Genomic DNA, 26,974 nt, shown 5'->3' with positions numbered 1-26,974 from the left:
CTCACAGCCCTGGAGTTCTCTTGCAACAGTAGTGGAAAGAGGGGAAGTGAGTGGGTGGGCCTGCAGGTACTGTGGAGGCCAGCCATGGAGGCCCAGGACACCTGGGTACTCGTTTGACCAAAGGAGGACACACAAAAAGCTGTGTAAATGGCCAGATGTGGTCATAAAAGCCAAGTAACTGAAGACGTGATATCAGGAGTTGGATGATCACAGAAGCAATAGCAGTGATGGCGGCTTTGAGAGTCATAGGGTACAATCTAAGATTCATAGAGCCATCACTTCTGTTCTCCTAGAGTTCTTGGAGCTTTCCCATGTGTCCTTTCATCTGCTTCACAAAAGAAACTTATCAGACCCCTTGCAGATACCTTGAAATGGAGAATTCAGACTGAAGATTTCAATTGTAATTTCACTTTCAAGAAATGAGTTTTAAAATATGCTTCCCCCCCCAACTTCTCCTCTCCATGCCTATGCAGTTACAGACATATATTCCATTTGACTCAATCCTTTTACCTAAATATTTCATGATATTTATTTTGCATCACCTGAAATAATGTTTTTAAGAGCAATATGATAAACTATATACTTCATTGTTTTATCTCATTAACTTTTTTAAAGTAATAATTTGAAGGCCTGGTTCTAAGATCAGTTTATTTCAATACTTGGTTTTTATGGTTGTCACAGCAGAAAAAGATATCTCACAAAGATACATAGATGCAAATACAAGGCCTGCATCATTAATTGTATTTGCTAGATCATGACACTCAATTTTCAGTCCCATTCACCAACTATGCAAAAGTTTTGGCTGAACTTAAACTATCATATTTCCATTTTCCCTGATGTCAATAATTTCTGCAAACTAATCAGAAGGTATTGCACTTCTACATTTATAACAAATGAGTTTAAAATCCACTAAAACTCTTCATTTAGATTTCTCAAAGATTAAAAAATTCTATTTCCAATTTTTTTTTATTTAAACCCTTGCCTCCCATCTTAGAATCAAAACTGTATATTAAAGATCAGTAAGGGCTAGGCAATGGAAAATAAGTGAATTGACCAGGATCACCAAGAAAGGAAGTATCTGAGGTCAAATTTGAATTCAATGACTCCCATCTCGAGTCCTGGCTTTCAATCTACTGAGCCACCTAGCTGCATACCTCACCCCCTTCACCCAACTTTTTAAAGTGTGCAGATATTAGCATCTTTATGGGTAACCTACCTTCATTACACAGAGCAAAAAAAATTACCTAAAGATGGAAACATTTCTAAACATCCATTTTCAGAATGTTCTTTCTATAGCACATTTCTCTCAAAAGGCAATTTACTTTCTCACTCATTAAAGCACCATCTTTACTTTGAAGATATAGACTGTTTACCTATTTTAAAAAAAAATCCCCTACAGTATCACACTACTGATGGGCACTTGTCATTACAGTAAAGTTCAGGAAATTTGGAACGCTTGAGTTACCCCTTGCACAGCACAACTTTTCCCAGAGTGGTTTCGATATTGTGGGTCAGCATAAGGAATTAAATGGGAATTTGGGGGGAGTTTACAGAAATTATGTGAAGACCAACAGATAACACAGAAAAAGTCTATGAATCCAGAAATGCATACTTAACCCAAAATTTACAATAAGATACTGTAAACATCCCATAAAAGAAAAAGAAAAATTCAGACCTTCTCTGGTATGAAGAGAGGACCATAACATTTTATATGGATTTTCTAGATCACAGGGAGCACTGCACCCCTATTTCTTTTTATAAAAGAAAGATATGAAACTCATCTTTGAGTTGAATGACTTTGCTGCAAGATAACCAGCAAATCTGCTATCAATTCCATTCTTGCCAGATATCAGATCTATATTGTTTTTAACCTCATATCATAGTTGACAAAGAGCTGTTGTATTAGAGCTTATATTAGAGGTGTATAGGGAATTCAGGGAAGACTAGCTCCTCTGGTGTGAGGGTTTCCCGAGCCCTTTTCAAAGCTACTCATCCATCTTTGATATTTACCTTTCCTTCAAGTCTCACCTGTGGCTCTAAGAAACTATAGAGTCAAACCCATTGGTGAGGCAGAGCAATATCGGCTTTCCCCAGTTGGATGTGAACAGTTATTTTTTTTTTCTAATTACCATGCAGGAAGCTGAAGCAGGTGATATGGAGCACTTAAGAGTTTGGTCAGATAGTGAAGACCCCAAGTTATCCACTGCATCCAGAGCCATTGTCTGTTGTCCTACCTTTTGTTTTGCCACTGGACTTTGATGACTCTGAAAGAGAGACTGACAATTTTATACAACTTTGCCTCACTTAAGCCCACTTCATGAACAAGTCAAGACATCACCCAGTGATATGATGAGTCCTCTTAAAAATGAAGGACAAACAACATCTTAGGACTAGAATGTGCTGATTCTTATGTTCACATTATTAGTGTTATCTTCTATATGTGATTTCTTTGCGGGTATCTTTTTAAGCTGTCTATCCATTTTGTGAAGGTTTATTTACTTAAAAATATGTCATAAAATTCATGAATCCATTTTACATGTATCCAGAAGTATCCTGGAACTAGCTCACATCTACTCAAGAAAGTCAACTGCTAACAAATTTCCAGTGTGAGCATTTCTGCCTTGGAAATAGATAAATGCTACAAATCAGGCTTTGATTTATAGATTGACTAGATTTAAGAAAGTGATGGAGAAAACTTTAATAATGCAAATCAAACCTTAAAATGTGTAATGCATACATTTTTTCCAGAAAATCCGTTGTTAAACATTTACAACCACACATTTAAATGTATTACAGTACCCTGGAAATAGCATACAAGTGAGGACACCATAGCAAACCTTCAGTATTATAGAACTCTGACTTTTCCTTCAGTATATCTCATTTACCATATGTGATATGTGACAGCAAAACTTATGGACCAACTTTGACCTCTAGTGTCAATCCATATTATGTCCTTGGCCCTAAGACTTTTTGGGAAACTCCATACTAGTAAAGTTTAATTTCTTTCATATTTTTTTAAATTAAAAAACTAGAAATGGTTCTGTTATGATCTTCTTAGCTTCTCACTCCCACCATGGATAGTCTTGAACACCCCACTTTGGAGATTTCTCATCTTTAGATGGATTCCCAAGTCAGTCTCTCAATCTTATAGGAAAACAAGGAAGCATATAACAACCCACACAGATTAAGTGTTTTTGTATGTCAAAATATACCTAATTCTGTTCCACAAAATGGAGGGATGATTCATTTATCTAATTAATCCTTCTTCCTCCCTGGGAGGCAGATGGGCTCAGCCCACTCTGCTGCCTCATTTTTTGTGAATATAAGTAGGCCAAGCTATTCAGAGAGAAACAGTTCTTTCTTTAAATTAAGGATTCACTTTTTAGTGAAAACTTTGTGCAATTGTAATAAATTACATATACTAACTGGAAATAAAGGTAGCCAGGTGGTACAATGGATAGAGAGCCAGTCCTGGAATCAGGAAGACTCAACTTCCTGAGTTGAACCTGAGCAAGTCATTTAACCTTATTTGTCTCAGTTTCCTCATATGTAAAATGAGCTGGGAAATGAATTGACAAATTATTCTTGTACCTTTGCAAAGAAAATCCCAAATGGGGTCATGAAGAGACAAATATGACTGAAACAAATGAAAAACAAAAATCCTATGCCTAAATATCATGGCATGGTAGCTGATATATGCATGTGTGCAAGCAGAAAGACAGACAGATAGATAGATAGATAGATAGATAGATAGATAGATAGATAGATAGATAGATAGATAGATAGATAGATAGGACAGAGGGACAGACAGATAGATGGACAGACAGATGGACGGATAGACAGATGCCAGATATATCTATAGATGGATAGATAAATAAACACTGAGATGATCAAATGCAAGTTCTGTGTTATTACAGGTTTATAAGTAGTCTCTACAGGAAATGATTACTCAAAAAGAAATTTGCTGACAGTCCAACACAATTATATATAAAGCAAAATGTATTATTTTTGTCTACAAATTCTCAATAACCTCTGAGATTTTTTTAAAGTGCAGTTATTATTCCACCACTAGGAAATAAACCACAAATGTGGTAACAATAGATATATTTTGATCCCTTGGCTTCAAGTTCAGCCAAGTGCATTGTTTATGCATCATTGAATCCATTAAAATATTTCCTTCTTCTTACAGCTGATCAAGCGGACCCATGCAAATTCATGGCATGTGATGAATTTTCACAGTGCATAAGGAATGAATGGACAAAAGAGGCCAACTGCCTCTGTAAGCCAGGTTATGTCAGCCAAGATGGACTGCCCTGTCAAAGCCTGTGCAACATGGATCCAGGTCTTTGTGTGAACGGAGGAAAATGTGAACTGGTTCCAGGAAAGGGAGCAGTTTGTAGGTAGGCAAATCAATTGAACTGAACATATTGTGCTGGATAGCTTGACTTCTGAGAAACCCATTGTCCAAAGCAATTTATATAGCATTTCCTTTCAGCCTTTCAGCAATACTTGCTGCACAGCAATGACCAAAGACTTCAGATCAATTTCAGAGAGTTGTATTATCAATTATGAGGCAACTTCTTTTATTTTTTTAAGAAGGCAAAGTTGCAGGACTACAAGCTATTTTTATTTTCAAAAAGTCCAAATTAGTTACATATACCAATAGAGAGAGCCACCAGGGTGGGTTTTTTGGTTATTGTTGTTTTTGTTTGTTTGTTTGTTTTGCTGCTGCTCCAGACATCAGTATTATTGTAAGTTTAGTCCAAACATATTCAAAATGGAAATTCCAAGAATACTTTCCATTGGAAACAATTAAGTAGCTTCTATTACCATATAATGCTAAGCACATTACAGCAATAAAGGTGGTCATCCACTGTCTTCTATACCTAACTGAAGTCCAAATGGTAAAGTCAATTTTGTTAAAATAGGGTCAGTGATTGAAAACCACCAGCAACAAATCAACAGTTAACAGCAATAGTAGTTGAGTCTTTCTTTAGTTTTGCTTAAAAGGGAGTGTGGGGGTGGGGGAAACAAGAATGTTAAAGTCCACAGTATTTAAAACAGTATCTTGCACATCATAAAGTAATAATATTTCAGCTTTAAATATATAAATATTAGCTATAATTATTTTTCTGAGGTTCCATTTCCTTATCTGTAAAATAGTGCTTCTAAAGCCCTTCCAGAATATAAAGCAATTTGTGGACCGTAAAGAACTAAAAGACAATTTATTATTATGCAGAAAATAGTAAGTTTAAATCCTTCTCAGAAATCAATAATGGAATCTATTACCTGGACTTGGGAATTAAGACTGCATTACTTCCAAAGTCCCTTCTAATGAGCAGATTCTCTCTAACCTTCCACATATCCCTATTGTATCCCTTTAACTACTAGCATTTCTCCCTCATGCTCTGTTCAAGGGGAATTGATCCAGTTCCTTAAAATTTCAATACTACCTGTAATATTTAATAAAATCATGCTTACCACTACTTCTGCATAACTTGGGCCAAGCCTTCCTAAGACCGTTTCTTCTTCTGCCAAATAAAAGAGTAGAAACTAGATGGCCTTGAATGTCCCTTGCAGCTATAACCCTATGATCCTGAGATTCAATTCTCTCTCTTTTCTCTTCTTGTGTCCACAAGTGCTCTAAAAGTCCCTATTCATTTGACTGACCCTGAGCTATAATCCCTACATTATCCTCTCATTAAGAACTAATATTCTGCCCTTCATTAAGCCATTATTTTTTAATTATTTTTTACATGAAACACATTACAGAAACATTTCTAGAAATTGCTCACTTTTTTTTGCTTATAAATTAAGACATCACCTTTGTTTCCCCTTAGGTTGGAAAGAATAGGGATATAAAACATTTGTGAATAAGGATTTGTTTTCTGTCTGATATTAAGTAACTAATAACTTTAGTGTTTTGTATGGTGGAGGGAATTTTGATGGTTTGAAATATTTCTTTCTCTTGAAAATAAGATTATCTTAAATTCAATTTTGTTTTATATTTGGGTCAAGTAGGAAAAACACTGGATTTGGAGCCAATGGACCTTGCTTTTAATCTCATCTCTACTCTTTGTAGTACTCTATGACATTGGACAACTCAGTCTACCATTTTGGGTTTGTGTTTCTTCATCTATAATATTCAGTAGGTGAGGAGAGGGCATTTGTAGACTAAATTTCCTTTTAAGTCAATTATGAGGAAAGCAAGAGACATTTACAGTTAGAATAATATCTATCTCTAAAGCTTGACTTTAGTCGATCAATTACTTTCATAAGAATATAACCACCCTTGGAAATCTGAGTCAGGAAACTTTCATTCTAAAAGATCTAGCCCTTGAACTCTCAAACTCAAAAACTCTTGAATTTAAGATTACTCATGTGGCCACTCCAAAGATATTATTGCCCAGGAAATCTTCCTTCTTGACAATAAGACTAGATCTTGAGACTCCACTATAATCCTATCTGTAAAGGAGACTTAGATTTGGGAAGAGGGAACTCAAACTCCCCTCTAAGTTTTCATACAAGTACATGTCTATACCTAAACACACATAGAATAGCAATAGTGATTTAATATAGAAGTATAATGCCATGGCAGACATGTTTGTTCAAAACATTAAGGGTAATTCAAAGCCACTATTCCTAAAGGAAAATAATAAATTTTGGTGGGGATGTGGCAAAAATTGGGACACATGCATTGAGGTGCAGTTATGAATTGATTCAGCCATTCTGGAAGGCAATTTGGAATAATGCCTAAAGGGCTTTAAAAGATTGCATGCCCTTTGATCCAGCAATACCACTTCTGTTTGTCCCCCACAGAGATAAAAAAAAAATGTTTGCTCAAAAATATTTATAGCTGAGCTTTTTATAGTGGGAAAAAAATTGGAAAATGAGGAGGTATCCCTCGGCTGAACAAATTGTGATATATAAGGGTAATGGAATACTATTGTGGTTTAAGGAATGATGAACTGCTTGATTTCTATATGAAATGGAAAGAGCTCCATGAACTGATGCAGAGTTGAAATGAGCAGAACCAGGAGAACATTAGACACAGAAAGTGAAATGTTGCAGAACAATCAAATGTAATAGACTGCTATTAATGGCAATGCAATGATCAAGAACAATCCCATGGAACTTATGGGGGGCGGGAGGGATGCCATCCACATCTAGGGAAAGAACTATGGGAGTAGAAATGCAAAAGAAAAACATATAATTTATCACTCAGTTATGAGGGTATATGATTTGGGGAGTATGGTTTTTTAAAGCTTACTCTATTACAAATATGAACAATATAGAAAGAGGTTTTGAATAATAAGACAAATATAAACCAGTGGAATTGCTTGTTAGCTCTGGGAGGTGGGAGAGAAAAGGGAAGGGAAAGAACATGAATCAAATAACCATGGAAAAATATCCTTTAAAAATATATTAAAAATAATTAAAGCCACTATTCCTGAATTCCAAACTCCTATAGATATAGAAGAGAAGGGATTGTACTCAACTCCTTGACCCCCTCCTCAACTTGCTGCTGTCTGGAAAAAGGCAATGACTCAGTCCTCCAGTTTGCTCTTATAGAACACAAGGTGGAGTAGCTAATCCTCAACTATCTAATCAGCAAGAATTCCCTGTATCCATCAGTTACAGTCATTTTGGCCTTGCCACTGTTAGAGTTGTTGCTTTACTCTGAAGGCCACTGAGACTCATGTCTGGGAAGAGCTAAGCCCCTCAGCACTGTACTCTTTGAGACTATGCATCCTCAAATTTGAATATTTTCCAAACTCTTCTGTACCTTCCATGTCCCTTTTTCTGCTTTCTAACTATAGAGTCAGGAAGACCTGAGTTTGAATACAGCCTCAGTCACTTACTAGATACAAAACCCTAGGCAAGTCACTTAACTGCCATCTGCCTCAATTTCCTTCACTGTAAAATGTGAATAATAATTGTACTTACATATAAGCTTGTTGTGAGGATCAAATTAGATAAATATTTGTAAAAATCACTTAGCAGTAGAACAACTAAAGGGCTCAGTGAATAGAGAACCAGGTCTAAAGATGGGAGATCCTGGGCTCAAAAGGGGTCTCAGAGACCTCTTTGCTGTGTGACCCTGGTTAAGTTATTTAACCCTAACTGCCAAGGCCTTAGTGCTTTTCTGCTTTGGAACCTATACTTAGTATTGATTCTAAGATGAAAGGTAAAAGTTTTAAAAAATCACTTATTAGAGTGTTTGGCATATAGTAGGTGCTATATAAATTCTCATTCCTTTCCCCTCCCTTTCCCCTTACACCTCACCCTTAAACTATAATCAATTCACCACTATCATTGCCTTTAGAAAGGGTACATTAATAGATTTCATTATTCCACTCAACATCATTGTGACTTCCCAGACCATAATTTTTCCCCCTGGCCACAATTCTGCATATATATTATCTCTTACATTAAAATATAAGCTCTTCAATGTCAAGTATTCCCTCAATGTAGGATAATTAGTTAATTTTTCAATTTATCCCTAATGACCATGTAGTTCCTTCCTCTGCAGCTTTAAGGAGTTTATTTTCAGGTGAAAAATTATGAATTCTGTCACAATTGCTCCAAGCCCCCCGTGAGGAAAATTCTTAACATTTACCCAGTGGTTGGGTTCTCTGCCTAAATTTACATGTGTTTCCCTATTTAATTCCTCCTCCTTTTAGTTGAGGCAGAATACAAGTAACAAAATCGCAGATTAGAGTATGGCATCCATGGATAGGCAGGCATTAGGAAGAGAAGTTGGGGGGAAAGGCAGAACTTTTTTCAAGAATTCCCTCAATCCTTGGGAAAGTGAATACACTAGTGGGTTCAGCCTGGATTTCTGCTCCAAAATACCTAAAGAGTCAGAGACCCTCCTCAATATCTATCGACCAGTCAGCCACAACTCAGTCTACATTCTCTTCCTCTTTCACTGGTTAATCTAAGCCTATTGGTTTTGGTTGAACTGTATGACCCGGCTACTTCTTCTGTTTCCAAACCCTGCAAGTCTTTAAGTGGTTCTAAAATAGTTCTTCTGTTTCTGTTTTATACACATTCTTTAGATTATAACCAAATCTCTCACCCAGTGAGTGGCCTTGCTTGATTTAAGATGGTGTGTAGACCCTGTTCACACCCTGTTATGATTGTCTCAAACAAGAAATATTTTGACCTAACAAAGATAATTACTTTTAGGTGCATGGGATAATGAATAGAAGCCCACATTTACAAATAAAAACAGTGAATATAGCATTTCTCCAAAAAGAGAAAAGAACTATACTTATACAGAAGGGTGAAGAGACACTTTTTGGCCATTCTCTCTGCTTTTTCTCCATCCTCCCCCAAATTAGTGAACATTTATTAAATGCTTACTATTTGCAGAACTGTGTCAAATACCGGAACACAGAGACTAAAGTGAAACAGTCCCTCAAGAAACAAGAAACTAAAGAAGAAAGAACATGTAATATTTTCCAAGGGAGTGTTTATCAGATCATTTTCCACTTGTGTAACTAGGTTGACTACCCAAGGCAATTAAAACAGTAAGCAGGAGTGGAAGGGATATGTTTGGTTCAACCAAAATAATTATCATGTATATTGGTTCTGATTCCCAAAAGTAATTCTGTCCACCTGTCATGCCTTCATTGATCATCAAAATCACCTATTCTTTGTGTCACTCTGACATTGGAAATAGGATGTAGGCATTTATTTCTCTTGCCCTCCTCATCATCAAATCTCAGTTCATTTCTCAATTCATATCCTAAGAGTAATTTCTCAGCTCTCCATTCATTTTGAACCAGAGAGAGTTGAGGAGATATCAGTCTTAATTGCACACCTACACTGAGATCTATTGATAATTCTGAATTGCTATGGTTATGTTCTTATTTGGGACAGACTATCTCCAAAATCTTAATTCAGATTTAGGTCTTCTTCCCTATAAAATGATACTAAAACTTTTGAGACAGTCTATAAACAGTTCAACCCCCCCAAAAAAAATCCTTAATTCTGAAAGTTTTACTTAAATGGCTATGATCTGGGAGATTTCAGTATTAATAGAAAATGTAAGCCTATGAGGAAAAGTCAAGACTTATATCCTATTTTATACCATAAACCATAAATCTAAAATTTTTGGCAGCAAAGTGGCACAATACAGAGACCACTGAAAGTAGATCTGAGTTTGAATCCAGCATCAGCCACTTCCTAGCTGTGTGATCCTGGGCAACTAACTCACTTACCCCTGTTTGCCTCAGTTTCCTCATATGCAAAATGAGCTAGAGAAGAGAACAAACCACTTCAGTATCTGTGCCAAGAAAATCCCAAATGGGATCATAAAGGTCTTACATGACTACAACAACAACAATAAACTTATTAAAAATAAGTTTGGGGAAACTGAGAATGATTGCCATATTGGCAGCATTTTAAAAACCATAAACTTATAGAATCTCAGAGCTGGAAAAAAAAAAGAACCTTAAAACGGTTATCTAGTACAATCCCCTAATTTCACAGGTCTAAAAAAAAAGGCCAGACTATCTGATTCTTTCTCTACTTGAAGTAAGGAAAGAACTAGTAAAATCCTTTTGGAATGAGGACCCTTGGGCAAAGTTGTGTCTATTTTCACAGAACAGGCTACTTAAGTTGATTTATTTAGCTCTGATTCTATTGCAAAGTCATTGCCATTCATTGTATTTCTTAACCTTTTATTTTTACCTCTAATCTTGTTCAGCATTAAATATTTATGAATATACTTTATGCATTTTTCACTTCCCTCCTTGTGGATGTCCTGTACATAAACACAGGATGCACAAAGAACTAACTGTATTTGGTAAAATTCCCTTCAGAATTAGCAAATCCTTTCATTTTCGAGTGCCTTATTTTGGATTAGATGATCCTGACTCCCTTTCTCCCCACCATATTTCTGATCAGCAGGCAACAGAAAAATGCCAAAGCTCCTCTAATTTACACTATAGCATCTGTATTTTTTCCCCTGACATACGAGCATTTTCAATTCTATCCTTGAATTCCACAGTATTGACTTTTTACACACACAAAATATTCTCCATTGTGGAGATGCTCTCAGTAACTACAAACTGGGAACCTGCCATTAACCCTCCCCCATCTTTTTTTAACATGTTGACCTGCACACTTCTCCCTCCAGAGACCTCATGTCAATCCTAGAGAGATCAGTAAACATGGAACATTACACAAACACAAAATCTCAACTCAAGACACGGGGAAAATGCACACTTTTCTTCCCAGCTCAAAGGACAGGTACCCCCCAAGCGATGCCACTCTCCATTTTCATGTGCCCACATTCACTTCACAACTAAACTGGTGTGAAGCTTCCAATCCCAGCTTTGGAACTAAAGCTTTGTCCAAGTCACTGATTTCTGGGTTCTATTAATACTTAGATTTCAAAATAAATGGGAATAGAAACATCTTCTCTCAGAATAGCTGAAAAAGCTAGATGTGGCTTTGAAAGCTGATTATATCAATTATCTTAATGTTAGTCAAGAAAGAGGTAACTAACCATAACCTTGCCATTTGGTTTGGGGTTTTTTGTAGGTCATCAGATGATTCTTTGAAACCAAAATTGGCCAGTTAGGATCAGGAATTCTACATTTCAAGCAACAGCAAGAGAACAAGGTACAGTCATACTTGTTGGTTTTAATTATGATGTTTTGTAATCTGGGGCCGACTGGAGACTTATCTCTGCTTGAGTCATTTTATTAAGGGGTAAATAAATATAAAGTACCTTCCTTTGCTGACCAGGTCTTCCTATGCAACCATACTGTTTTTTAAACCTGAACCATCTCCATCACTACCTCATCAGGAGGGTAAATGAAAGTCTATTTTCTTGGGGAAGTCAATCAACAAGCTTTTATTACTGTCTACTTTGTGTCAGACATTGTATTAACCTGAGGCAAAAACAAAACAGCTCCTTGATACATTCTACTGAGGAAACAACACATGCATATATGAGTAGACACAAAATACAACTTCGGTTAGGAAAGCACTAGTAGTTGGGGAGATCAGGAAAGGAGCAGTAGGAGCAGGCTTGAATGGAACTTTTGAATGAATTTTGGGATTTTTTGCCAATTTCCAAATCTTGCCTTTTTCACTTTCATGACATCTCTAACAAAAAAGCCCTTCTCTCCCCTCACACAGCTATCACCTTAGCTCAGCTTCTCATTAACTCTCACCAACATTACTGCAACAGCCTCTTAATTAGTCTTCCTGCATTAAGTCTCTCATATCTCCAATCCATTTTACACATTGCCTACACATTGCCATCAAAATAACTTTCCATAAGCTTAGAACTGAGCACGTGCCCCCCCCATACAATCAATTCCAGCAGCTTCCTATTATCTTTCCTTCCAATTTCCTTGAATTATAGTTAGCCCCCTTTCCTTCCCTCTGAATCCAGCTAGATTGGTCTCTCTATTCCTAAAACAGGAGGACCTTCCCAAACACTGAATGCCATCCCTTCTTAGCTCTGCCCCAGAGTCCCTCTCTTACTTGAAACTCACTCAAGCACCACATCTGTGTGAAGTTTCTTCATCAATTGCTAGTCATTTCCCAAACTATTTGATATTGAACTATTTTAGATATATGTATGTTGTTCATATTTTTTATACATAATTGTCTCCTCATTAAAAAATAAACTCTTTGAGAATAAAGACTTCCATTTTCTGCAGTTGGATCCATAAATGCACAGTGCCTGGCATATAGCAGGAATTTAATTCTTGATGATTAAGTAGTCTCTTTCCCTGGAAAGCTCCTCTCAGAGATGACTTTTGGGGCTGCTCGTGGTGAAGGGAAAGCTCTCCTGGTCATTCATGAGGGTTAGGGTGGTCTTTCTACCCCCCATATTTCCAATGATTTTCACCAGAGGAGAAGGCAGCTTGGGACTCCTACCTCATTGGGATTCTAAGGGACATTGTCCTTAGACAAGATTTCCTGCAGGATTATTTTCTCACATTCACCTACTAGCATTCCTGTCCATGGAGATGAGGGATGAAGTGGGGAGAGTAGATTAGGGAGACAGAGTCAATTTTTTTCTCTAATGCAATGGCTCAGAGGCAGATACTCCTCTCAGCTGCCCTGTCAAAGACTTTGATCTTCTTCACTTTAACCCACTCATCTCATCCAATTCAGGTAGAAGTATTCCTCCAGTTTATCCATTTCAAGCCATATTCACTTCTACTTCCAGCCGCTTCACCCTACCTGGCTTAGATCCCCTTGGTTCTTCACTGACTTTGTATCCAGCACTCCTGTGTCAGTAGAACTCTGGAATTTTGGTGGCAAGGGACAGGAGTAACTGGGGTCTTTCTGTTCATAAATTGATAGGGGCTTTAAGATTTTAGCTCTGTGCCTTCTTTATTTTTCTCCTTCAAAGGGTGTTGGCAGCTTTGAATGACACATTTTATCTTCTCAGTCCATTCATTTGAAGAGCAGTTCTCTCTCTGCTCCTCCTAACAGTCTGCCTCTCCTTTGCATTTCATCTTAGAGGAGAAAATTGAGGCCTAGGAAGGTTAAATGACTTGGCTAATATAATATAGGTAATAAGATTCAGAGCCATCTGGCCCTAGAGAAAATATTCTTTCCATTAAAGCAAGCTACCTAATGTATGCAGGAGAGTTAAGGGAGGTGTAGCAGAGCACTATCTTTTGAGACTCCTTCACCAGAGTAAAGATCTCAGAGATTCTAATAATACTCTGGAACTTTCCACCATAATCCAAGAAGCTTTCCAGCTCTGTGAGGAGCTCTTTAAACTAATGGAGTCAGAAACTCTAATGATAACCCATTTCAATGTTTTTTTCCATGTAAGCAACTCACATAGGAGTTAAAGATCACCATAACTGGATAAGAATAAAACAACCAGTTAGAATTCAATACTTGGTTACTTGGGGAACATTTCATTGAAACAAAAACAAAATTTTTTTTTAATAAATCTGACTCAGAATTTATTTGTCTTCCCTCTTCACCTCCTCTTCTTTTAAGGAAAGAATCTCAGATACAATTACACAAAGAAAGACAAAAATTCTTGAGGTTGCTCAAAAGTAGAAGCTAAATGTAAAGATGGGTGAGAAGGTGCAATTTGGAGGAAGTATGGCTTATTATTTTTGATAATGAATGATTTCTGGTCATTATCCCTCACCCCCAATTTAAGTGCCAAGTAGCATAGTTAGGAGAACAAAACAAAGGTGATTATATTTAGTATAGACACAAATCCAACATCCACTGTAAAATACTCAAAATGTTAAAACACTAAACAAAAGAAACTGCTGTTTTCTACTCTTCCAACTATCTTTAATTCAATTCAACCTTGATTAAGCACTAGCTATATGTAAAGCACTCTTTTATGATGCTAGGGATACAAAGGAAAAAACAAAGCAACAAGTTTGTGCTCTTCTCAAATGAAATCATAATTAATTTATGTACGCGCTTTTTAAAAGGTGACATTTTCATGAGGAATATTTTACATCTCTGTGCATGGCATATATTTATAATAATTCAGGCCCTATATTCTCTGAAGGTCAAAAAATAATTCACACAAGCAAAATGGTGTCAAAGAGGGAAGGTGTGCTATGAGAAGCTCTTCACATTTTATGATTGGATTGTCATTTTTTTCTGTTTTGTTTCTTTAAGCTAAAATTTTTTCCTTTAGTTTAACTCTTTAGAATATTATTTTGAGAATAATACAACTTTTGTGGAATTTTGTCTATTAATTACACAGCTGTAGATTGTATATCTTTGTGTGTAAATAACCATTCAGAAAAATTAACTATGTAATCACTCATCTCAGTGATAGCATGGAAAAATTCCTGGGCAAGAAGTATCTGGGTCCAACGTACAGTTCTGCTACTTACTGTATGGCCTTGGGCAACCATTTAACATCTTTGAGTGTCAGTTTTCTCAACCTGAAAATTATATTCAAATGGATGTGTCTAAGGTGCCTTCCAATGTAAATGTATGTTCTTTCGACTAACCTAAGATAAATTTAAGTTAAAAGTTCACAATGGACAAATCTACAACTTTAGCTAGTAAATGTCTTGGCAAAATCTTGAGTGATTAACTGGGGTTCATCATAAAACCCTAACTCTAGAAAGCATTAGCTTTGAAGGATAAATGGTTTGATTCATACTATGTCAATCATAGCAAAGATTCTATCAGGAGGGACACTGGAAACCAAACACAAAGCATGATTTTATCAATCAGTCAACAATTATTTATTAAATTCCTACTTTTTGCCAGGCACTGTGCCAGCTGCTAGGGAAGCAAGGACAGAGAAAGAAATAACCCCTGCTCCAAAAAAACAAAACCTTACATTCAAATGGAAGAGACAAGGAATCCATATAAAGCTATACAACATAAAATGAAGAAATAACTATGCACACATTATATAGTTAAATATAAGAGTGTGTGAGGGAAACTATTAGCAATTGGAGACACGAAGTAATATTTCACACAGAACAGTGTGTTTGAGCTTCATCTTCAAAGAAGGGAGGAAATCTATGAAGCAATAGTAAAAAAAGAGTGCATTCCAGGAATGTGGGACAGTCCCTGTAAAGCCAGAGATAGGGGGGAATGAATTACCTCCTGTGAGGAGCAGGAAAAAAGGCCAGTTTGACTGGAACCCAGAGTGCAGGAAGATGCATAATATCAAATGAAGGTCCAAAGATATGTTGGAACTGTAATGGGGAAGTGTCCTAGAGGGATGTTAGATGTTACAACCTACCTAGGAACTTCCCAGGGCCAGTTAAGTACAAAACCATTGGTTTATGGAAAACAAAGTTTATTTAATAAAGGAAATAAAGGAAACTGGTAACTAGGACCCTAGCACTCTTCATACTAACTCCACCCAACTCTAAGTCCTCTGCTTATGGGGAGCCTTCTGTTTCTTCTCTGGGCCCTGCCTACATCTCCCTGTGCTACCTAAAACCCTTTCCCAGGCTATCTGACTTATCCTAATCTTCCCAATAGTGATTAATAAAGAAAGGGAAATAGCCTGGGTTTGGCTGCACTAAGTAACCCAAAGTAGCAGATGGAAATCTTTGGATTACTTTAGCCCAAGAGGAATTCTGGCAGATGGACCACAGGCAAATGATCTTTGGACTCAGGGAAATTGGTTTCTTCTAAATAAATTCTCTACCTAGAAGTTAAAGATTTCTCCACAAAATCTTGACTATCCAGGGAGAATCTCTCAGAGCAAAACCCATCCTCAGTTTGATGGAAATTCAAGCAGTCAAAAACCCTTATAAATCAGAGGAAATCCAAGAAGGAAATAAGTTCAGTTATTTTCAGTTCAGACTCCCACAATTCCTTTCTTACCCAGAATCCTCTCCTAGGGCTTATCTCAAAATTCCCTTTTTTCAACTAACCTTTAAAACCAGTCTATCCCTAACTTATATTACTACAGAACTATATTGTAAAGGACTTTAAAACCTGAACACAAATGGGTATCTTATCCAAGAAGCAACAGAAGGACGCTAAAGTTGACTGAGTAGGAGAGTTATACAGTCAACTCTGAACTTAAGGAAAATCACTTTGACAGCCATGTATAGGATAGGCTGGTCCAAGTGGAACAGAGACTTGTTTCAGGGAGAACAATTAGGAGGCTACTCTAGTAAATTAGATGAGAAGTAGAGAGTGCCTGAACTAAGGTGGGAGTTATATGAGTGGAGAGAAGAGATGAAGCCAGAGATGTTGTGAAGGTGAAAAAAAGCAAAGATTGAGCAAGGGATTGAATATGACAGTGAGTGAATAGAAGAGAGGAGATCAGGTGAGGGGAGAGAAGGAAAGGGAATGTTAGGAATAGCTTCTTAGAGGCAGAGATAGGGAAACAATTAGGGAGAAATAAAAGGACTGCCATGTTGCAGGGAATTTCCACTGTACCAAGTCATCACCTATTTATCAGGCGAATATTCCAGTAGGTACAGCAGCTGTCAAAGCTAGTTAACATGAATCTGGCATTCTCATTCAGCACATTTGGGAGACTTCATCAGCAGCTCATAAGTAGAGAGTGAGGACTAAATTCTAGCAAAGGAGGGGTGATATGAAAAGATAGAACTTTAAAAGCAGAAAATAGTGTAGAGTTAAAATGGCTAACAGGTTGAAGCTAGAGAGGGAGGAAAGGGAACTCAAAGCTGGAATAATTACCAAAAAAAAAGTACTGAACAGTTAAGAAGGAATAGAGACAGTGATGAGGGTGAGGAAGAGGTATACAAAAGATAAAGTATGGTTATAGATGGAATGGTAACAGGTTATGGTCAGATGGGAAATGTCAGAGTTTCTAATTAGGGAAGTAAAACATGTGGGCAAGGGTGAGAGCTAGTGTGTGATTTCATCTTAATTCCAGGCATATTCACACTTGAAAATTCACGCTCTGTTATTCTGTTTGCTTTACCTCAAAAAGTATTTAGGCTAAAATTGCCAAGATATTTAACATAAAAAAAGAAAAAATGAAAAGAGAGGGTCTTTTTAGAGCAGGGGTTATAGGATCTGAAAATCTGGATAGTAAAAAATGCAGTTTAATTTAAATATAATTCAATTTCTTTGTAATTTTGATTTCTGCATTTAAAGGCCATTTTCTGAATGGCAGAAAAGTTTCACCAGACTGCCTTCCAAAAGAATCCATGACAAAAAAAAACCCCTCTGCTTTAGAAAGACTAATTTGAAAAAAGGGTAAGATCGAAGTTCATAAAATATTGAATATAAATATGATATTCATCATATTTTATTTTTTATTTTTATTTTTTTAAATCCTTACCTTCTAATTGGCTCCAAGGCAGAAGAGTGGTAAGGGCTAGGCAATGGGGGTCAAGTGACTTGCCCAGGGTCACACAGCTGGGAAGTGTCCGAGGTCATATTTGAACCCAGGACCTCCCATCTCTAGGACTGACTCTCAATCTACTGAGCCACCCAGCTGCCCCCTATTCATCATATTTTAAAATATTAGGACAACATTTTGACTCTTGAAAGAAATAGTTTAGAAGCCAAAAAGGAAAACTACTTTCAGGAGGGAGTAGAAAACATACTGAACTAAAAGATGCTACAAAGTAAAAATGTTAAGTATATGTAAGAGTTTATTTAGGATACAGTATAATCTTCTGAAGTAGTTAGACAACAAAACTTAAGTGTTAGTGTATGCCAGGCACAATGCTGCCCATGAAATAAATAAAATAAAGGATAAATGGATCATCTCCAAAGTCCCCTAAATTCAATCAGTATTTATTAAGTGAGTACTATCTGCCAGGCACAGATGCTGGGGCTACAATCCTTGCCTTTAGGAACTTAGATTCTTTTTTAAAAAACCCTTACCTCTCATCTTGGAATCAGTACTTCATATTGGTTCCAAGGCAGAAGAGTGGTAAGGGCTAGACAAGGGGGTTAAGTGACTTGCCCAGGGACACACAGCTAGGAAGTACCTGAAGTCAAATTTGAACCCAGGACATCCAATCTCTTGGCCTGGCTCTAAATTGATTGAGCCACTCAGCTGCCCCCAGAAGCTTAGATACTTAAGAAGGGGGATGGAGGTGGAGGAGGAGAGATGGGACAACATCTTAGAGAAGGTAAAGGAAATACAAACTCTATACAATAGAAATACTAAGTAATTTTTGGAGGGGGAACTAACAACAGAAAGGAATCAAGATAGGATCTGTGTAGACTGTGACATGCATTATGCTTTAAGGGAAATTGGGAATTATACAGTTTCCCAAAAACAATAGCACCATTTTAAACTTCGATTTTTCTTTAAAAGCTTAAAACGGCACAAAGATTTTTGGGACACTTTGTATAAGATGGAGGGGAGGAAGGAATGGGTTCCAGACATGAGCAAGAGCCTATGCAAAGGCACAGTGCCAGATGGAAGAATCTCCAGTGGTAGGAGGGAGAGGAAAAAAAAAAGAGGGGCTGGGAAAAAGAGAACATGAAGAAGAGTACTGTGCAAGTAAGTAAGCTGGATTCTCATTGTGAACCAAACATTGCAGTTTACATTTTATTGTAGAAGCTAGAGGCAGTACTACACTAGAAGCATCTTGAGTAAGGAGGCAACATGGTCACCCAAATATGTGCTTTCAGAATATTGATGTTGCAGTAGAGTCTGTTGTAAGGATTGAATTAGGCAAGAATCATGAGACTATCACAACCAGAGAGCCTAAATTAGGGTACGCTGAGAGCGAAGGGACCAGATGTGAGCAGCATTGTGGAAATAAAGCTGACAAGACTGTACATCGCTGAGAGATGAGAGGAAGCTGGGGCACTGATCTTCCCTGTATGGCAAGTATGCAGCATATTCTTAATCTTTTTCTCTTGCAGGCATTCAGAAAATGGAATTATCAGCCTTGGGATATGAAGATTCCACCATTGGTCAACAGATGAAAGAGCTTGTGAATGTCAATGTCAATTCAAAAATTGATGAAGGCAAATAATTCATCAACTGGTAGCTTTGTAGCTAGCTTGGTGATCAGACAATATACAGTCAATATATGTGCTGAGTGCTACCACACCCACACAGAAACATACATTCACAGCATATTTTAAGGAAAATCACACTCGTTCTATCAACAAAGATAATAAGAATTATTTATCACAAAATTTCTAATATAAACCCAATATTAAGAAAAAAACATTAGAGGGCAACTGGATGGCTCAGTGAATTGAGAGCCAGGCCTAGAGATGGGAGGTCCTGGGGTCAAGTCTGGCCTTGGACACTTTCTAGCTGTGTGACCTCCAGCAAGTAACTTAACTAACCCCCATTGCCCAGCCGTTACTGCTCTTCTGCGTTGGAATCAATACGTGGTATTTATTCTAATGCATAAGGTACAGGTTTAAAAACACACACATTTATACAGTATTGGCTACATAGTAGGTATCTAAATAAATTTTTCATGTTTGGAGATGGTAAGAATATTATTGTACTGGGCGTCAGAAGACCTTGGTTGGTAATTGTCACTCTGTCCCTGCTCTCTTTAATACCTCATTAGTTTATTTGTAAAAGGAGAAAGTTGAAGATTCAGTTGAGTCTTTTGGGTTCATCCCAAGTCTAAAATTATGTTTCTAATATAATGGTTAATATAGTATTTCCAAAGGTACTTCAGATTACCAATCCCTCTACCAGCTGCAAATCACAACCCTTATTATGAGATGGTCCCTAAGAATTGCTCTGATTAAAAAGTACATCATTTAATGGCCAAATTCAGCAATCGTCCTTGAAAAAATCAGCTAGTTTGGTCTTTAGAGTGTATGAAGTCCACTGGAAGGTATACAAATGAAGTTTTTATAATTGGGTAGGACCTTCCTGAGCCTTGATACTAGCATAGTCATAGGGAATGCAAGAACAACTGCATGAGAAAATGAAGTATTACAGTAGAACTTTATAATGGCATTGAATATGATTAAGAAATAACAAGAGCTCACATTTATGCAGTTTTTTAAAAAGCACATTCCTCCCAATTAGCCTCATTTTACATATGAGGAAATTGAGGTAGAGAGAGATCAAGTGAATTGTCCACAAGTGAACACCTACTAATTTTTAGAACTAAGATTCAAATTCAAGTTTCTTGACTACAAATCGAGTGTTCTTTTTAAGCTACTATGTATATATACATGTGTGTGTGTATATAAATATAAAAAAAACCCACAATGTATAAAAGTTGGATATTTGCAAATCTTATCTTGGAAAAGAGATCAATCATCTGCAGTACATTTGCACACTTAGTGTATACACCTTCCAATTTTAGATTCAGTTGTTTAAAGTACCCACAATTCAACATAAAACAATTTTAAGCACCAGGAAGATTTAGCTTCAGTCATTTCTGGGGTGTTTAAAAAAAGAAATTGGGACATTTTAGGCTCAATTATCAGAGAAATCCCACTTGTCCTTTTACTCTATGTGCAATCCTATTTTCAGAGATTATACAATTAAAAACTCATACCATACAAACTTGAAGGCAATGTTTGCAGTAGACAAACCATAAATGAAAGTTTATGAAATTCTTCTTTCACCTAAAGAACACAGCATTTTTTCCTATTTTTTCATGTCTGCATACTTTATCTCAATCTTAACTAGTCTCATAAACATGTTTTAAATGTCCATTTCAATTACAAGTTAATTCTCATGAGCCCTTATCAATGTCAAATGTAAACTATTTCCAAATAAATTGGGTATACACTTTTCTTTCAATAAAATATGATGCCTGTTTATTATTGATTATAGATTGATTGCTCAATTTATCTTAAACTGAATACATCCTGTTTTATTTAGGGCTTTTAAGGATGATTTTAGACATAATTCTTAAAAGCTACTCTAGTCAAAAGATGATAAAATATTAAACAGTAGCAATGGCAATTCAACTAAAATTGTTATAAATGAAGATAATAAAATTTTCCTACTGAAAGAGCCCCCCTTTTAGAAAAGCCATTCCTCCTACTTTTATACAATTTTCTTTTCCTCTAAAAAAGGGATTATAAGTGCACTGAAAACACACATAATACCAGGCAAAGGTCAACATGGGATGCATTTATTATTTGCAATTTTCAGTACATCAGTAAAATAATTTTTAGGAAGCATCTGTTTTGATACATACTTTGAAGACAACAATAAAATTCTATAATGCCTTTGATTTGGGAGGAGAAAATTTAGCAACAGGGGAAAAAAGGTAATTTCATAAATTGTTGTTTGTATTTTGAAGCTAATCTGAGTAAGTCTGCATGCAGTCTTGAGTTTTGTGGAGAGAATCTATTTACTTTTTTCTGTATAAATTCTCTTTAATATGACACCTAATTTTATCAATTGAAAAATGTAGATGCTACATTGAGTGTGTTCTGATGGTCGAAAAAGAGAAAACACTAATTTAATTTAGCCTAACTTGCATTCAAAGCTTAACCCTTATCCAAGTAAGTATCTATTTAGCTAAAAAGAATGGGAGTGCTTCCATATCATCCTTTCGTCCAGGGATTTACTGTGTCAAGAACTACTGCCAAGACCCTCTGGACAAAGACCTGTTTGGATCCTCCAAAAAACATCTTTTCCACAAGGAGATAATCCAACTACCAGTTCTCTCCTGCTATGATTTGAAACAGTCATTGATCCTTGTCCTACACTGCCCTTCTAAAAAAAAAAAAGTTTCCTTTATTCTTAAGCTACTGAAGATACCTTAGAAGCCTATCCCCTTAGCATATTTTTCAAAGTGGTGAGAAAATCACCAGAATCTCCTTTTCTTACTGTTGTTATTGCCATTTTCTTGTTCATTTATGCCTCCCTTCTTGCACTAGCTTTTTTTCCCCATATTTTTCTATTGTTCTCTTTATTAGCACACCTCCAAAGAACAGTAATGGAAAAGGGTATTCTCAATCCCAAATTCCCTTAACTTAGAAGATGGGAATTAAATAAATGTGATATTGTTGCTGCTTAATTGTAAAGAAATTATCCCACATTTTTGTTTTTTAAAGATAAGCAAGGGTGTAGTAAGCTTAAATAAAAGGATTGTAAAATAGAAGAAGCCATCAAAAGAAATCTGAGAACTACTGCTTGCCTTCCTAAAGGAAGGCAAGGAGGGGTTTATAAGATCATAGGTCTATAGAGGCAGGAGGGACCTCTACAGCTATCTAATCCAACCCCCTCTCAGTTTACAGATGAGGAAACTGACAGCCAACACAGTTAAGTGACTCACCAACATCATGTAGGTGTTAAGTGTCAGGGACAGGACTTTAAGCAAGGTCCTAAGATCCAGTCAGGATTTTCCTACAGTACCACACTCCCTCCTGTTGGAAAAACAGGAAAGTAACTGGCCACCTATGCTTCTATTTAACTAGAATTAAATACTCTAAAGGAACTACCTACAACCTTTTAGGTCTGACTTCACTAGAAACCATGGTAATAATTTTTAGAAATATCCAGTTTCTTTGAAGACAGCATATCTATAAGAAATCCTTATGACAGTTCTCCTACCTGTAACTTTCCAAACTGTAAGTTAAACTTCTAAAAGCACACCACCTTTTTTTCACTCTAAATGTTTTTTGTGGTCCCTTGAAATAAAATAAACAAAGTTTCTCAATATTGTTTGAAAGAATGGCATACAGATGAAAAAAATCTCTTAAAGTATAACATATTCTAAAGGGGAGCTTCCTCTCGTGCACCTGAGCACACATTAATTTCTCTAATGAATTAGAAGTAGAAAACGTTCCATTAATGCATTAAGCTAAAGTATTAAACTGGAACATATTTTTGCCCTCATCTTTTTTAATAGTTAACATATACCCAATTTCATGCATATCTAAGAACTATGCAGCCAGGCCTCAAGATAAGCAAGCAATAAGGATTCAGTGCAGACAAAAGCCCTTCAAATACACATCATTCAGAACAAAATTATTGTTAAACAGTCTCAGCTAAGAAAACCTGTTAAAATATGAAATGATTTTCCTCCATTCCCTATTATCCTTCTCTACATTAGGAGACTAGTTTATCTGTGAATACAGGGAAACAGCTGCATCAAATGTCCTTTGGAATCCTGACTCACTGCTTCTCAGAGTATCCCCTCAGAATGAATAGGATAATCTAGAGTTCTAGCAATATTCTCACTAGCAGCAGTCTTCTGTTCATGTTTGCCTACTCTGTATGTAGGTTACTGAAAGTCAATCTGAATTAGGGTAACTCTCTTGGTAACCAACATTAACTCAGGAGGCTATTCTGGGCAGATAAGTTTGGGGACTTCTCTGGAGGATAAAATTAGAAGTAAGGCTTTACTAGGTTTTTTGTAAGGTGACATTAGAACTAAGAAATGGGAAAAGAAAGGTGAAGACATCTTATTGCAATGTTTCCTGTAAATTCTTTGATTACATGGTTATGTTCTTTTCTATATGATGCCTATTACTATATCAGAGACTTTCATAAAAAAAAGTTCTTTCATTTTAAAACAATCTTAGGGTGCTGAATTTTCTTCTAAGAGTTTCATGATCAGTTAATATGGAGCTAATCTTATTTCCCTAAATTCAATGAAAAATTTCTATTAAAAACAACAAAAACCACTTTGAGTGGGATAGGATAAGATAAGGAAGGCCATTTCATGTCCTAACACCATCCATCAATTTCTGGGCCCAAATAACTAAAGATTAAGGTGAATCCAGGAAGTAATATAGCCTTTAAAAAAACCTATACTCACATTTTCAATTAACAGTTAAATAGAGCTTATTTCTTTACTGTAAAAGAAGTCAATTGCTTGCATAGTATAATCATAAATAAATATTTTTGTACTAAAACATTTTCACACATATTACAAGATAAGAGTAATTCTGAAAATAGTGACTCTGGCAACACAAACACTAAGTAATCAGTTGGGAAATACTTTCCTAACTATAGTTTTCTTTCTAAAATTCATTTTGAAAGCTAAAATTTCACTAAATTAAAGCAAAGTGTTCAGAGAGGCATTTTTTCCTAATTTTTAATCTTCACTTCAGTCTACTAAGGCTTTTGACTTTTAAAAAGAATGCCAACACAACTGAGATTATGTCACTTTTCCTTCAAGCTTCTAGTATGAGTATCATAAACATCAAGTTTTACACTGCTGATCATTTTATCAGAATTAACACAATGAAAAAATGTTTTAAAATCGTTTAAGATATAAGAAATCAGCAATTACGGAGCAAAATAGTTTTAAAATTATACAGCCTATAAAACAATGCTACAGTTACAAAAAAGTCTCAAAGGCCAAGTATGGGCTTAAAAAAGAATTATTTGAAAAATAGTAGTCAAAAATAACATTAAGTGACTTAAATAAGATCTGGACACAAAAGTAATTTTATCAGTTGAATCAAAGCAGAGACAAAACAGAAAAGATATATGAATTTAGCCTAAAACATTCCAGTTATGCCACAGTGTACTTTTCCCTTCTGTTTTTCTTTCCTCTAACTGAATTATCTGTATTTTTTTCTATTCATCATTTGCATTCAATTAAGTGCATATTTTTGTCTAAGTAAAATAAAACTAATGTTCTTCTAGAAACACATTTCAGCTTCCAAAAAAATAAATGTGCAGAATATCAATTTTACTGTCTCCTTTATTATACAATACATCAAATACACTTTAAAACTTCTGAAAATTCATAAAGAATTGCTTCGCTGAAGCTAAGGCTCAATAAAAGAAAGGGGAAATAAAGTTTCTAATTTTAGGGGGAATTTTCATGAGTTCCTGGAAAATTTAGTGAATTCAGATACTAAGAATACCTCCAGCTAAGACATCAAGCTCTTGATCATATTCAAAAATGCCTAATTCCTCTGCATGAGAAACTAAAGCTAAAGCCTTACAATTCCAGTTACAAGGTATATTATACTTTTGTTTTACATTATTTTAAAAAGCCATGGATTTTGAATATTTTTAAGTTTCTTCTTTAAAAAGGGCAACTATGATTACTAATATAGCATGTTGCCAAAGGATGAAGAATGGCAGAATTGGTCAACATATGCCAAGTGTTAGAATTCTGATAGGCTTTTAAAGGAAGGGGGCACTAAACTAATGAGAGACAAAGATGGAAAAAATATTAGACAAAAACTTTTCCAGCTTAAAATTATTGAGTTCTCTACTGAAATTAACCCTCAAAAAGTAAAAATTAACAAACTCCCATGATTAATAAAATCTGTTCACTTTATATTAAACCTCTATAGAATCATTATGGAATGTTTATATCCTCTGGGGAACAAAGGAATTCTTCCTTCGTGTCTCTGCCAGAGTTCCCAGCTCTAAACTTAGTCTGCGGTATTTATTTTAATAGGTTCTGCAGCATGGCTGTTGCATATGTAGGCCGAGCTTGTCTGCTTTCAATTGCATTCTGAAGATACTGGATGCCACCACAGCGTTCCCAAATCTCTTCAAATTGTCTGGGCAAAATCTCAGCGCCACGCTTTCGAGTTAGACCAGTTTCTTCAAGATTTAGCTCACACATCTCCATGTCATCCTTACCTAAAAATTTTGGAAACATAGGACAATCAAAAGACATTTCAAAGTGAATTAACATTAAACAATTGGAGTTTTTATATCCAGTCTGTGAAGATTGGATTTAGCTCTCCCCTGATTGTAACAATGAAGATACTTAGCTCTTCCTTTATTGGGAAGATTAAATTGTAATCCCTGATATATTTTTAGATTTTTATCCCCAAAAGTGTTAACTCAGTATTTAAAGTAGATCTACCAATTTTAACCACAAGAAGTTGTGAACTAACTACAAAAAGGTACAAACTAACTAACAAAAAGGTGTGAATACCCATTTCAAGAATTTAGTGGGAGGTCTGTGACCCTCGTGTGGGGGTCTCGGTCTCTCTCTCTCTCTCTCTCCCTCTCTCTCTCTCTCTCTCTCTCTCTCTCTCTCTCTCTCTCTCTCTCTCTCTCTCTCTCTCTCTCTCTCTCTCTCTCTCTCTCCCCTTAATATCTAACCTCTATTGTAAAATAAACTACCATAAATTCCATTCTATCTTAGTAATTCATTTTGGGATTTAGAAATTAAATCCCTGGTGACCACCAATTAAATGATATTCAGGTCCAACCATAAAAATTGAACAAGTCTTAATATCCATAGACAGTATTGATTAATAATTATCTTCTTAGCACATCATGAAAAATACAATTTTCACAAGAACTGAATGAACAAACCTGGTTTCTTCAAAATAACAAAGAGATCCTATCAAAACACCAGATTAGCTATCTACTGTTATAAAGTGCTGCTTCTCGATACATTTGGTATATAATAACAAGCATATGGAAGGAGCTTAGAAACACAGAAATTTAGAGAAATGGATCTTTCAGTACAACCTTAACCCTTTCTACATGACTAAACTGGAAACCTGAGAACAGAAATATTCTTTTTGCGATCACAAATACAACTAGTGGCTAAGTTGAGACTAGAACCCCTGCCAGTGCTTTTTCCAGAATTCTATGCTGAATCCCTGACTCCCAGAACCCAGAAACCACAGAGGTAAAAGTCAAAAAGAC

At 36.0% G+C, this 26,974-nt stretch overlaps 2 protein-coding genes across 5 annotated transcripts in view; one reads left to right on the top strand and one right to left on the bottom strand.

The window, feature by feature from the left end:
* The window catches only part of IMPG1 (interphotoreceptor matrix proteoglycan 1), a 194,373-nt gene extending 173,165 nt beyond the window's left edge, over positions 1–21,208 (top strand). The window contains exons 15-17 of the mRNA XM_056814722.1: positions 4,190–4,400; positions 11,557–11,637; positions 19,312–21,208. Coding sequence (XP_056670700.1) covers positions 4,190–4,400; positions 11,557–11,596 — 251 coding nt within the window. The 3' untranslated portion in view covers positions 11,597–11,637; positions 19,312–21,208. The remainder of the gene's footprint in view (positions 1–4,189; positions 4,401–11,556; positions 11,638–19,311) is intronic.
* Positions 21,209–21,494: 286 nt separating this feature from the next.
* Positions 21,495–26,974, bottom strand: part of MYO6 (myosin VI) — a 191,479-nt gene continuing 185,999 nt past the window's right edge. For all 4 annotated transcript variants that reach the window (XM_007484224.3, XM_001365803.5, XM_007484226.3 and 1 more), the window contains one exon: positions 21,495–25,948. In XM_007484224.3, the coding sequence (XP_007484286.1) occupies positions 25,749–25,948 (200 nt within the window). In that variant the 3' untranslated portion in view covers positions 21,495–25,748. The remainder of the gene's footprint in view (positions 25,949–26,974) is intronic.

The sequence above is a fragment of the Monodelphis domestica genome, chromosome 2, assembly GCF_027887165.1.
Source record: "Monodelphis domestica isolate mMonDom1 chromosome 2, mMonDom1.pri, whole genome shotgun sequence".
Taxonomy (NCBI): domain Eukaryota; kingdom Metazoa; phylum Chordata; class Mammalia; order Didelphimorphia; family Didelphidae; genus Monodelphis; species Monodelphis domestica.
This window is presented reverse-complemented; position numbering and strand designations above follow the sequence as displayed.